Source organism: Panthera leo, chromosome A1 (assembly GCF_018350215.1).
Source record: "Panthera leo isolate Ple1 chromosome A1, P.leo_Ple1_pat1.1, whole genome shotgun sequence".
NCBI lineage: Eukaryota > Metazoa > Chordata > Mammalia > Carnivora > Felidae > Panthera > Panthera leo.
In genome coordinates, this window is record NC_056679.1 from 176,827,571 (window position 1) to 176,842,022 (window position 14,452).

A 14,452-nucleotide genomic window follows, 5' to 3' on the forward strand; every position below is an offset into this window, starting at 1 on the left:
GGCTCTGATCTGTCATCACAGAGCCTGACACGGGGCTCAAACCCACAACGTGAGATCATGATCTGAGTTGAAGTCGGATGGTCAACCGACTGAGCCACCCAGGCTCCCCAGGAATAAATTTTTAAAAAGTGCAAGTCTTACACACTGAAAACTACAAAATATCATTGAAAGGAACTTGAGGCATACATAAACAAGTGGAAAGATATCCATGTTCTTAAATTGGAAAGCTTAATATTGTTAAGATGGCAATATTCACCTGATTGATCTATAGATTCAACACATTTCCCATCAAAATTCTTTTTTTCCCCCAGAAATGGACAAGCTGGTAAAATTCATGTGGATATATAAGGGACCCAGAATAGCCAAAACAATATTGAAAGGAGAACAAATTTGGGGGGCTCATACTTCCTAACTTCAATACTTAACTATGAAACTACAGTAATCAAGACAGTGTGGTACTGGCATAAAAATAGACATAAAGACCAATGGAATAGGGGCACCTGGCTGGCTCAGTCAATAGCACATGAAACTCATGATCTCAGGGTCATGAGTTCAAGCCCCACATTGGGCATAGAGCTTACTTAAACAAACAAAAAAACAACCAACAAACAAACCTGACCTTTCAAAAAAAAAAAAAAAAAAGACCAATAGACTTGAGTCTAGAAATAAACTAAAACATTTATGGTTAACTGATTTTCAACAGGAATGCCAAGACAATCCAATGGGGAAAAGAATAGTCTTTTCTTCTTTTTTTAAAGTTTTCTTCTTTTTTAAGTTTATTTACTCATTTTGAGAGACAGCACGTATGACAAAGGGAGAGGGGCAGAGAAAAAGGAAAAGAGAGAGGGAGGGAGAGAATCCCAACCAGGCTCTTCACTGTCAGTGCAGAGCCCGACTCGGGGCTTGAACTCACAAACTGTGAGATCCTGACCTGAGCAGAAATCAAGAGTCGGACACTCAATTGACTAAGCCACCCGGGTGCTCCAGCATAGTCTTTTCAACAAATTATGGAACACTGGAAATCCACGTGTAAAAGAATAAAGTTGGACCCCTACCTCTCATCATACTAAAAAATTAAAACTCTTAGAGGAAAATAAGGTTGGTTTTCATGACTTTGGATTAGACAGTGGTTTTTTAGATATGAGCCCCAAAGCACAAGTAATCAAATAAAAAATTGGAAAAATGAACTTCATGAAAATTGAAAACTTTCATGCTTCAAAGGACACTATCATGGGACACCTGGATGGCTCAGTTGGTTAAGCACCTGACTCTTGATTTCTGCTCAGGTCATAATCTCATGGTCGTGGGATCAAGCCCCTTATCAGGCTCTGTGCTGACAGCATGGAGCCTGCTTGGGATTCTTTCTCTCCTTCTCTCTCTCGGCCCCTCCCCGCTTGTGAGTGTGCGCCTTCTCTCTCTCTCTTTCTCAGGATAAATAAAAAATAAGCTTTAAAAAATTTTAAAAAAACAAAGGAGACTATCAAGAAAATTATGGAACTATGGGAGAAAATACTTGCAAATCATATATCTGCTAAGGGATTTGTGGTTAGTGTATAGAAAGAACACTTACAATTCAATATGAAAAGACAAATAATACTACTTAAAAATGTGCAAAGGGGGGCGCCTGGGTGGCACAGTCGGTTGGGCGTCTGACTTCAGCTCAGGTCACGATCTCGCGGTCCGTGAGTTCGAGCCCCGCGTCGGGCTCTGGGCTGATGGCTCAGAGCCTGGAGCCTGCTTCCGATTCTGTGTCTCCTTCTCTCTCTGCCCCTCCCCCCTTCATGCTCTGTCTCTCTCTGTCTCAAAAATAAATAAACGTTAAAAAAAAATTTTTTTTAAATGTGCAAAGGATCTGAGTAAATATTTTTCCAAAAATTGATATACAAATGGTCTATAAGCACATAAAGACATTCAACATTTTTAGTCATCAGGGAAGTGCAAGGCACTTGAGATACATTGAGATCTTATTGAGTCACGGTGAGATACCCTATATATGCAAAACAGCTGTACCATTTCACATTTCCTTATAAATTGCTGGTGGGGGGAGGCAGACACCTGGGTAACTCAGTCAGTTAAGCGTCCAAATTTGATTTCGGCTCAGGCCATGATCTTACAGTTCATGAGATCCAGCCCCAAGTCAGGCTCCACACTGTCAGAGTCCCACTGCTTGGGGATTCTCTCTCCCCCTCTCTCTGCCCCTGCCCCACTTGCTCTCAAAATAAATAGATAAACACTTAAAAAAATAAAAATAAACTGCTGGTGGGGATACAAAATGGTGCAGACATTTTGGAAAATACTTTGCCAATTCCTCAGAAAGTTAAATGTAGAGTTATCATAGGCCCAAGCAATTCCACTCCTAGCTATATACCCAAAACAACTGAAAACTCACGTCCATTCAGAAACTCATACATGAACGTTCATAACAGCTTTATGCATAATACCCCAAAAATGGAAACCCAAATGCTCATCAACTGATGAATAAACAAAATGTGGTATAGCCACACAATGAAAAATTCATTAGCTATAAACAGGAATGAAGTACTGACACATCATACAACATGGATCAACCTTGAAAACATTATGCTACATGAGAGAAACCAGCCACAAAAGACCACATATGATTCCATTTATATGAAATGTCCAGAATAGGCAAGTCTATAGAGACAAAAAATTGATTAGTGTTGCCTGAGCTGGGGCTGTGAGTCGGGAGGAAATGGGGAGTGACTGCTAATAGGTATGGAGTTTCTTTTTGAGATGATGAAAATGTTCTAAAATTGATTGTAAATATACTAAAAACCCGTGAATTGTATACTTTATTTTTATTATCATTTTTAATCAAGGTATAATTGTCAGGGGTACCTGAGTGTCTCAATCAGTTAAGTGTCCAACTTGATTTTGGCTCAGGTCATGGTCTTGCAGTTGTGAGATGGAACCCTCAGTAAGGCTCCAAGCCCAGTACGGAGTCTGCTTAAGATTCTTTCTCCCTTGCTATCTGCCCCTCCCCAACTTCTGTGCCCTCACATGCACGTGCTGTCTTTCCAAAAAAAAAGTGTAATTGTCATATGACATTAGTTTCACGTGTACAACATGAGTCAATATTTGTATATATTGCAAAATGATCACTACAAGAAGTCTAATTAACATCCATCACTATCCATGGTTATAAAATTTTTTTCTTGTGATGAGAACTTTCAAGATTTAATCCCTTAGCAACATGCAATACAGTATTAACTATAGTCACCATGCCGTAAATTATATCTCTGTGACTTATTTATTTCATAACTAGAAGTTTGTGCATTTTTACCCTTTCACTCATTCTTCTGCCACCACTCGCGCCCCCCCCCCCCCCCTACCTCTGGCAATAACCAATCTGTCTCTGCATTGATGAGCTTGGACTGGCTTTGTTTTCATTGTTGTTTTAAATTCCACATATAAGTGAGATCATAGGTATTTCTCTTTCTCTGACTCATTTCACTTAGCATAATGCCCTCAGGGGCCATCCATGTTGTCACAAATGGCAAGATTTCATTCTTTTTTTGTTAAAGATTAAACAAAATTTTTAATGTTTATTTTTGAGGGGGGGAGGGGCAGAGAGCAAGGGAGACACAGAAACAAAAAAAATTTTTTTTAACGTTTGTTTTTTAGAGACAGAAAGACAAGTGCAAGCAGGGGCGGAGAGAGAGGGAGACACAGTATCTGAAGCAGGTTCCAGGCTCCAAGGTATCAGCACAGAGCCTGACATGGGGCTCGAACTCACCAACCACAAGATCATGACCTGAGCCGAAGTCGGATGCTTAACCAACTGAGCCACCCAGGCGCCCCTTTTTTTAAAGATTTTTTTTTTAAGTTTATTTTTGAGAGAGAGAGAGAAAGAGTGCCTGCGTGCAGGAGTCTGGGAGGGGCAGAGAGAAAGGGAGACAGGATCCGAAGAGAGTTCTGCACTGACAGCAGAGAGCCCGATGTGGGGCCAAACCCATCAACTGTGAGATCATGACCTGAGCCGAAGCCAGACACTCAACCAACTGAGCCACTCAGGTACCCCAAGATTTCTTTTTTTTTTTTTATGGCTGGATAATTCCACTGTGTGTGTGTGTGTGTGTGTGTGTGTGTGTCACATTTTCTTTATCCATTTATCTACTGATGGACACTTGAGTTGTTTCCATGTCTTGGCTATTATAAATAATGCTGCAGTAAACATGGGGGTGCGTACATCTTTTTGAGCTAGTGTTTTATTTTCTTTGGGTAAATACCCAGAAGTGGAATTGTTGGATCTGATGGTAGTTCTATTTTTAATTTTTTGAGGAGCCTCCATACTGTTGTCCATAGTGGCTGTATCCATTTGAATTGTACACCTTAAACTGGTGAAATATAGGGTATATGAAACAGAGCTGAATAAAATGTTATATAAAAAGAGAAGCACACACACACACACACATACACATAGACACACAAAGAAGGCACTGTTTCTAAAGAAGGTCTTAAGTGGATAGAGCCATGCAGTAAGTTTAAATAGGTGATGCTAGACATGAAGTAGAGGACAGTTAATAAAGAGCCCCCACAGAGTTTAGAGCATTGTTATTGGCCCAGTTTTACAGGTGGGGAAATTGAGCTATGTAGAAATTTAAGGTCATAGAGCTAGTACAGAATGGAAGCCAGATTCCAACCTAGGAAGTTGATAGCAAAGCTGTGGCCCCTAACTGCCACAGTACTCTGTCTCCTTGAAACTCATGATTCTGCTTTAAGATAAAGGCAAGGAGGGGAACACCCACAACTGAAAATCTCTCAATGGCATGGCTCTCTCTTCCTAGGAAAACTCCTCAGTGCTCATCAGAAACACTCATCATTTGGGTGCCTATTATCCGTTTAATAGACATTGTGGAAGTCTTGGTTTCTGCCATTTCTAAAGCAAAATTCAGGATAAAGCAATCCTTTTGAAGATATTCATCATGCAGCTTCTCTCCTTCAGGGAAGTGATGAAGTGATGTCTGTCTACCAATGTGAATACTCAGCTGGTAATGATCAGATAGAAGGCTTTGTGACACAGTACCTGAATGTCAGAGCAACCTCTGAAAACTCATAAAAACATGATTGTATATAAGCTCTTCTGAATTTTCATGACTACCCAGAACAATACTGATTTGTCAGTATAAATTTAATATAACAGATTTCTATTTCTCACATTTCTGTGCTTTTATGTAAGTATAGGGTTTTGTTTGTCAAGCCCTCATTTTTATCTGATTATCAAATGAATACAAGGACAGAAATCTGTCTTTGCATTTTGGACTATTTCTGTGAGCTAGATACCCATGTGTGGGATAATCCCAAGTCAAAGGGTACGAACATTTTTAAGGTTCTTGATCCTCGTTTCCAAATTAATTTGCAAAAAGATTAAACCAATTTACACTCCCACCAGCAGTGTATGAAAATATATTTAAATGCAAATTCCAAACTGCAGAGTGTCTTTTTCTTAGGTATTTCACTTAAAAAAACAATTTTTTTTTTAATGCTAAGCAAAAGCCGACCCAAGATGTTAAAAAAAGAAAGTCTGATATAAAAATGGAGCAGATAGTTAAAACAGCTTGGGCAGAAATAAGCTTTAAAAAGGCCCAAGCAGGATGATAAAAAATTTTAAGGCATCATAGCAAAACACAATTCTGAAGGGATCATTAACAATTTGGCTTAGATTAGGATAGCGACCGCCAAGAATGTTGGGCGTGGTCCATGTACCAAATTCTGGTTTCGAAAAAGCTGGGTATTTAATTTTTTTTAATACTTCACTTTGTTCTAAAGGCGATGTAAATACCTAAAAGGAGTAGCATTGTGTCTGAATAATCAATCCCGTGGAGATGAAATGAACCCACGCCCTCAGAACTACGGTCAGCGCTTATCTCTCCTACACGGAATGCCTCGCCTCTGTAATCTGAGTCCAGCTTGCAACCACAATGACCGCTTCTACGTCTAATAATGGGGCACAGTGATTTGGGGGGGGGGTGTCTCGTGGGAGCGGTGAAGGCAAGGGGAAGCCCAGACTCGGCGTACCAATCCACTGAATTCTACACAAATCCCAAAGGTGCTGGAACCTCAGCCTTCGGCCAAGAACCCCCCACCCACCTTCGCCAGTTATTTGGGAACCAGCCCCGTTTCCGCCTACGAGGCTTCTATTACTTCTCTGTGCCCCCTCTGACTCGCTTCCCAGAGAAAGAGAAAGCTGACGCCCGAGGAGCAGCCAGAAACTCGATTTCGCCCCTCTCTACATCTCCTTTCTCACTTTTGTTCCTCCTTTCCTGCTGCCTCTCCCTTCTCTCTCCTTTTCTTCTCTTCTTTCCCCATCCTTCCTCCACGCCTCCTTTCCCGGCCTCTTCCCCGGACGGATCCGCAGTTCGCCTCCGCTCCTCCAGCTCGGAGCTCCCCTCCCCTCTCTTCCCCTCTCCTCCCCACCGCCCCAGCCCTCGGCTCGCGGCCCCTCCCGCAGCCAATCAGCGCGCGGCCTCCCGCGGCCCCGCCCCCGCCGGCCGTTCCGGGCGGGCCCGGTTGAGCCCAGGCCGCGGGTGCGGAGGGCGGCGCCGCGGGGCGGGGGCCGATGGGGCCTGGCGGACTGGCGGCGCCGGCGCGGGGCTCGCCTGGACGCGGGCGTGCGGGGCAGTGAGCGGGCGAGGCGGGCGCTGCGGCCCTCCCGGGATGGGCCGGCCCTGGCCTGGCGGGGCCGAGCCGGAGGCGAGGGCGGCACGCGGGCCAGGCCTGCCGGGCGGGCGGCCCGGGGGCTGAGGTAGAAGTGGGCGCGGAGGAAGGGGCCGAGCCAAGGCGGTGGGTGGAGCGGCGAGGGGGGCGGAGGCTGGGCCGCGGCGGGCGAGCGGAGCGGCGCGCCTGTCCGGGGCTCGGTGGCGGCGGCGGCGGCGGCTCTTGAGGAGGCTGAGGCGGCGGCGGCGGCGGGCCGGACGAGCGCCCGGAGGTGGCGGACGAGGCGCCGGGGGCCCCCATGGGCGGGTGTGTGGGCGCCCAGCACGACTCCTCGGGCAGCCTCAACGAGAACTCGGAGGGCACCGGAGGTAGGTGAGCGCCAGGGGGCAGCCTCGGCCCCCCATTGTTCCCGGCCAGGCCCGGCCACCTGTCCCGGCCCCTGCGGGCCCGCGGGCCGTGCGGCCGGGGCCCCTGAGCCCCTTTGTCATCCCCTCCTCCACGTCACTCCCCGCGCTCCGCTTCCGGCCGCCCCGCCGGCAGCGGGGTCGCCCCTTGCCCTGCCGGCCCCTGAGGAAAGTCCTTCGCCCGCCGGGGATGCAGCCCTCGGCCTCTCGACCCCACCGCCTCGGCTCGGGAAACTCGGACCAGAAACTGCCTTTCTTGGCCACCTCACCCCCTCTCCAGCCCGTTTAATTATTCAGGAACAGGATGGCGGCGCTGGGGTTGCAGAAAAGCGAATTGATGGGGGGTTGGGGAGGGGAGCTTAATGCATTCCCTCCGACGGGCCCCGCCACATCTCTCCGCACCCTTCCTCGTTCGGCAGAGTTGGCTGGTCTCAGCTTTCCTGAGTTTCAGATGACAGCTGCCCTGGTTGGTTCCAATTTGGCCATTTAAACCTGCAAGTTTCTGGAGCTTGGCTGGGGAAGTCTCGAGTGGCCACACGCATTATTTTAAGGAGGGGTGGGGAAACCGTCCGCCCGAGGAAAACGTGGCTTCTTGCTACGGCTTGCGGGTGTTGGGCCAGTTTGCTGTCGGGGTGGGCTAGTTGAATTCCTATCCGCCTTACGTAAAGGAAAATATGTAGAGTAAAAGTACAAATGCAGGAGTCCGACTTAGCCCAGTGCTTTAAAAGTTTTCGAACACGGAACGCACTTCTAATTTATTGTAAATAGCAGCTGGCGGAGGAGAGCTTTTTAATTCAATCGGCATTGTAGTATAACAGTGTAACAATACAATTAATTCTACCTTTGCTTAAATGACCTTTGGCTGAGTCCGCTCTATAGCCTGTGTAGAGGGCAGAATGTTGTAGTTAAAGAAGAAACAGCTAGGAATAGCAAAGATGACAGTGCTGGTTCCGTTCCAACCTTCTGTTCGATGTCTCAGAATGTAAGACGTATTTATAAGTTCCTAAACTAAATCGTTTGGGGGGGGGGGAATGAGAGGGTTTACAACTTTTTCTTTTACTAGCTTTTTGGACCAATTGCTCGCCCTGTCCCCGGAGCTCCATCTGTAAACTGTGTACACTAACATTTAGCTGATAAAGTTCCTGAATTACATGATATTTTGCCATGCCACTTGATTAAAATCTGTGGGTTTCTTGTATGATTAAATCCTGGACGAATAGTTTGAGGGTTCATTGAAGTGTGTGGTGAAAAAAAAATTGTCCATGAAAACACTACTTAATAGTGCATTTCAAATCGTAGCGTTGTGTTTTGGTGGCACATTAACAGTGAGATCCCCAGTGAGGACGAAGCGCATGATTTAAAGCAGCCCTGGGTTAAGGTCAAATTGGGGGTCAAAATGATTCTTCCTGCAATTGAAGTGATCATTAGTGGTACCAAAATACACTAGTATGTGCTATAAATAGTGGGTTTTTGTTTGTTTTAAGATTTTTAAATTTGGGATGCCTCAGTGGCTCAGCTGGTTAGGCGTCTGACTCATGGTTTCATCTAGGGTCATGATCTCCCTTTGTGGGATCAAGCCCTGCATTGGGCCCTGCTCCGACAGCGTGGAGCCTGCTTGGAATTCTTTCTCCCCGCTCCCTTTCTGCCCCTACCCTCTTGCACTTTCTCTCTCTCAAAATAAATAAACTTAAAAAAAATTATTTTATTTTATTTTTTTTAAGTAATCTCTGCACCCCATGTGGGGCTCGAATTCACAACCCCGAGATCAAGAGTCACATGCTGTACTGACTGTGCCAGCCAGGCCACCCTGGTAGTGTTTAGTTTCAGTTAAATCTAATTTGTTTTACACTCATTTAAAAATTTTAATAAACATTTTTCTCTTCTTGGTAATGAATTTGAACCAATTTATTGAAAATCTTTTGGTAATGTGACTTAGGACCAGCCAGGCATTATTAGCACGGGCCTTTAAAAGCATGAAGTCTTAGCTTTTGGTAATTTATTACCAGTAGTGTCTAGTTAGATAACCATAGTATTAGTTTCTTTGAGAACTGAGATCTCTGGACCTTAAGCTGCGCTATAACTTTCTAAAGTAAAATTTAGAAAAAAGGAACGCCAACCACAAAACCTCTTTTTCTTCTGAAGAGAAAGTATGGGCCTCATGTAACCAGTGGAAGAAGGAGAGGAAGGGGCTGCGTGGGATAAAAGGATTGGTTTTGGAATTTAATTATAGAAGACTTTGTTCTTCATTATTGTCACAATAGTTAAGAGTTAATTGCGGTTTAAAGGAATTAGCTCAGGTGAGTGTTTTAGGTTAACACATTAAATAGTTTTTACTTATAGTAGGTTTTTGTTGAGAAGGGAAAGAGTATTTTTCCTAAGGGTGTTGGCACAGATCCTTTGCTTTTCAAACATAAATTGATGGTTTGTAGTTTTCACCTGGACATTTGTGTTATGAAAAATTCTTTTATCAACATGAAGTAAAATAGTCTTCTGATGCTTTTCATGACAGTTTTACATTCACATTGTTTTCAAGTCTCACCATTTTAGATTGGTTTGACCTTTTTTTTTTTTTTTTTTTTAAAGAGTGTGTGAATTGGGGAGGGTAGAGGGAGGGAGAGAGAATCCTAAGTGGACTCCACACTGAGCACTCGATCTCACAACCTTGAGATCATAACCTGAGCTGAAATTAAGAGTCAGACGTTCAACCGACTGAGCCACATAGGTGCCCCTAGATTGGTTTGACTCTTGAATATCAGGTAACCTTAGTAAAAAATGACTGTTTTAAAAACCTTTTTGGCCATTTGAGATACTGTACTTTCTCTTTCCCTCTGGATCTAAGTCACTTGTGCATACAAGTAATTGCATATAGGAAAAAAACTTGCTTACTAAGGGATGTACTTTGAAGGAATTTGAGAAATTTTTGCAAAAGACTGTAGAATATGGAAATTGCTTAATCCACATTATAAGATTTGTGTTATATGTTATTTTGGAATCATTTGTAGTATCTTCCTCTGGCATATCTTGCCTAGAATTCAGTTTCTGAGTTTCAGCTAGTTTGACCATTTTTTAAAAGCCTAATTTTCATCAAGACAAGTATAGTATATACATTATACAAGATTATTTAGCAATTCACTTCAGGCTTCCATGTTCCTAGAACATTTTTTAGACAGCATGTTCTGTATAGTTGTCTGCCTTAGTATGATGTGACATTGTGATGCTGGGGTTGGAACTCAGGACCTCTAGACAAGGCTTTATGTAGTCCATGGCATTGGCTAAGGAATGAAATCTCATGATTTTTAAAAATAAGTATGCGGGGAAAAACCAGTAAAGTGAAATTAGTTGAAGACAGCCAACTATTATTTTGTTCACCCCTTTAATGAACTTGATGTAGAAAGTGGGTTCTCACTTTCTGGGTGTATCTTTTGTTTTGCATAGTCAGTGATATCCCAAGGGGACTAACCCTCTGTGGTCACAAGTTTCCAGGTTTACAGCAGGATAACTGACTGCTGGCCATTCATTTCTTTATTTCATAATGTCTTGAGAATATCATGGAATTCTTTCGGGTATCCATTTATAGCTGCCTTACAGACACCTACTTGAGTAACAGTGGTTTTTGAATAATAACTACCATTTATCCAGTATTTATTATGTAACAGATGTTGTGCTCAGTGATTTGGTTTTCTCATTTAGTCTTCAATAACTCTGGAAGGTGGATAATATTTCTATTTTATGGATGGATTGAACCTGAGAGAAATTAAGTTGCTTAACATTGCATTGTTTATAAATGGCAGGCAGAACTTGAACTCAGTGCTGTGATAAAAAATGCTAGTTTCTCTTTTTTTCTAGTTTCATTTTTAAATTTGTGACAAAATACATATAAAATTTGCCATTTTAACCATTTTTAAGTGTACAATTTAGTGGCATTAATTACATTCACCATCCCCATGTGTAACCATCCCCCCATAGTTTTAGAAACTATGTATTTCTAATATTTTTCATCTCTTCAAACAGAAACTCTAGATCATTAAGGAGTATTTCTTCTCCCCTCTCCCAACCTGTTAACTTCTAAATCTTAAGTTTTTTCTCTGTGAATTTACCAAGTCTAGATATTTCACATAAGTAGAATCATACAGTATTTGTCCTTTTCTTTCTGATATTTTTCACTTTGCATAATGTCTTCAGGTTAATCCTGTGGTAGCAAGTATCAGTACCTCATCCTTTTTATGGCTCAATAATACTCCATTGTATGTATGTACCACATTTTGTTTATCCATTCTTCTACACAGACATTTGGGCTGTGTCCACTTTTTGGCTATTGTGAATAACGTGGCTATGAACTTTGGTGTACAAAGAGCTGTTTGAGTCCATGTTTTTGGTTCTTTTGGATATAATATACCTAGGTGTGGAGTTGCTAGGTTAAATGGTTTACTTTTTTGAGGAACTGCCAAACTTTACCACAGTGGCTGCATCATTTTTCATTCCTACCAGCAACATACAAGGGTTTCAGTTTCTCCATATCTTCATCAACATTTGTTATTTCCCACTTTTAAAATTAATAGCCCTTGTAGTGGGTATCTCACTGTGGTTTTGGTTTGCATTTCCCTAATGACTAGTGATGTTGAGCATCTTTTAATTAAAGTGCTTCTTGGACATTTGTTTATCTTCTTTGGAGAAATGTCTGTTTAAGTCCTTTCCCTGTTTTTTAATTGGGTTGTTTTGGGGTTTTTTGTTGTTGTGTTGTGGGAGGCCTTTATATATTCTGTATATAAACTCTTATCAGATACATGATTGGAAGATATTTTCTCCCATCTTTTCACTTTTTTTTTTGTTTTTAAGATTTTATTTTTAAGTAATCTCTGTACCCAAGGTGGGGCTTGAACTTACAACCCTGAGGTCAAGAATCACATGCTCTACCAACTGAGCTAGCCAGGTGCCCCATCTTTACTCTCTCTTGGTAGTGTCCTTTGATGCATAAAAGTTTTTAACTTTAATGAAGTCAAATTTATTTTTTCTTTTGTTGCCTGGGTTTCTGGTTTTTGTTTTAAATGTATATTTAACTATTCCTTCACTGATGGAGAAAGAATAAATCTTTAACCAGTAATTCATAAGTCTAACTTAACTAACATTTGCTTTCTTAACTATGAATAGAAAACTATTTGAAGTTTATTTTCTGTCTTATGTGGTGAAAAGGTTGATTAGTAGTGAAATGGTTTTTAAAAAGTTGACAAAAGTAATCCATAAACCTACTTCAACTTCTTAATCAAGAGATGATTGTTACATTTTCCGTAGAAGCATTTCACAATCAAAAGGCATTGAAAACCCACAATATGCCCAACATTGGGTTGGTTGCTGTTGTTCCAAAAAAGGAATCATGATCTTATTTCTTGAGTATGTCAGAATCCTTTTTTAGGAAAGCATAATAAAATATGCACACATGAAACAACTGTAAAACACTGGTAAACAGATAAATATACTATAGGATAAACTGCACAAGTGCTGAGGGAATAAAAGAAAATAGTGATCTGAGCTGCTCAAAGGTGGTCCCGCTACCAGCAGTTTTGCTATAACCTGGGAGTATGTTAGAAGTGCAAAATCTCAGGCCCGCCCCCAAACCTAGTAAATCAGAATCTTCATTGTAACTAGATTCTCAAATGGTTCCTCTGCATATTGAAGTTTGAGAAGCACTGTACAGGATGGCTTACAGTGGGAAGAGATTAGAGCAAGGAACCCATTAGGAAAAAAATGGCATGAATCGGAACTATATTGGATAAAGGGGTATAGAAAAGAAAGTAAAATACAGACAGTCCCTGACTTATGATGGCTCAATTTAGGATTTTTCAATTTTACAATTTTACAGTGGTGCAACGTGATACATACACATTCAGTAGGAACCATACTTGAGAGTTTGAATTTAGTTTTTTTTCCATGGCTGATGAGAAGTGATATGATACTCTCTCGAGATGCTGGGCAGAGGCAGCAACCTGCAGCTCCCAGTCAGCCACGTGGTCAGGATCATGAGGGTAAGCAACGGATACTCTTACCATTTTGTTTCTCACCTTCAGTATAGTGACAAATTACGTGGTATTAGGCTTTGTGTTAGATGATTTTGCCCAACTGTGGGCTAATGTAAGTGTTCTGAGCACATTTAAGGTAGGCTAGGCTAAACTATGATGTTCTGTAGGTTAGTTGTATTAAATGCATTTTCAATTCATGATGATTTCAATTTACGATAGGTTTATTGGAACGTAACCTCGTCCTAAGTCAGGGAAGATCTGTAAACCCATGTTTGTGAATCTGGGTGACCAGGAATATTGAGGTGGCTTGGCAGGTTTTGGGGAATAAGAAAGAGCTAGCCGGGGCAAGCTATAATTTGCCTTTCAGTATGCCAAGATTTAGTTGACACAAGAATTTTTAAGTTGGGACATCATGTAGGGTGGTGCAGATGTTTAGATATGGAATTCTTATTCAGGATTAGGAATGTGGATTTTGGAGTCTTTGGGGGAGGTTGACTGAAGGTGTAAAAGTAAATGACTGCTATAAGTAAGTGAAAAGAAGAAGAAAGTACTAAGAACTGAGTCATGAAAATTTCACAGAAGATGGACCTGACCATTCTTACAATTCCAGAAAATAATTTATTTTGTTAACTTCTCATTCTAGTGTGGTGTTTGCAGAAATTCTACCTGTAGTGTGTTACTCACATCCAGACTCAAGGTAGACTTCTTGGGCATCCAGCCCCAGAATATACCAGTAGGCCTTTTGAGGTTGATATACTTCAGAACAAACACATTTCTCTACAAAACACTGGTTTCTTTCTTCACCGAGAATATCATTCATATCTCTATCTTATGTATTTTCAATGTTCCATATATTCTACACATCATCTAATTAGTTTGCTGATTGAATTTTCTTATGCTTCTACTCTTAGGACTGGGTCTATAATTAAAAATGAAGTAGAACTGAGCATGAGGAGGGCTGATGATTAGGCTGCCCTTCTCCTTAGTGTGACAGTTGAAGTAAAAATTTTTCCTATTTTCTGGGCTGGTAGCTCTGTGGCTTTATGAGTAGGATGCATAAAATTTTATGCCAGTTGGAGAAAGACATACTACAAAATAGGAGGCATTTACTTGGTATAAAGCAGAGGGTGCTTGATTTTACCAGAATGAGTATAGCTGTGGGGGAAGACCGAAAGGAAAATAGACAGCAAGAAGGTGTGTGTCAGAAATCCAGGGGAACTCTGGGTAGGAAGGCTGTAGGTATGAGAACAAAATTTAGGTCGGGGACGCTACAGTTGGAAAATACTGAGATGTGGGGAAAGCTGAATCCTCTCTGGAAAGAGATTTAAGCACTCAAGTTTTTATTAAAAATAGACC

At 41.9% G+C, this 14,452-nt stretch overlaps 1 protein-coding gene across 1 annotated transcript in view; it reads left to right on the plus strand.

Moving 5' to 3' along the window:
• The first annotated feature begins 6,860 nt into the window (after nucleotides 1-6,860).
• The window catches only part of UBTD2 (ubiquitin domain containing 2), a 62,666-nt gene continuing 55,074 nt past the window's right edge, over nucleotides 6,861-14,452 (plus strand). The window contains exon 1 of the mRNA XM_042946695.1: nucleotides 6,861-7,046. Coding sequence (XP_042802629.1) covers nucleotides 6,977-7,046 — 70 coding nt within the window. The 5' untranslated portion in view covers nucleotides 6,861-6,976. The remainder of the gene's footprint in view (nucleotides 7,047-14,452) is intronic.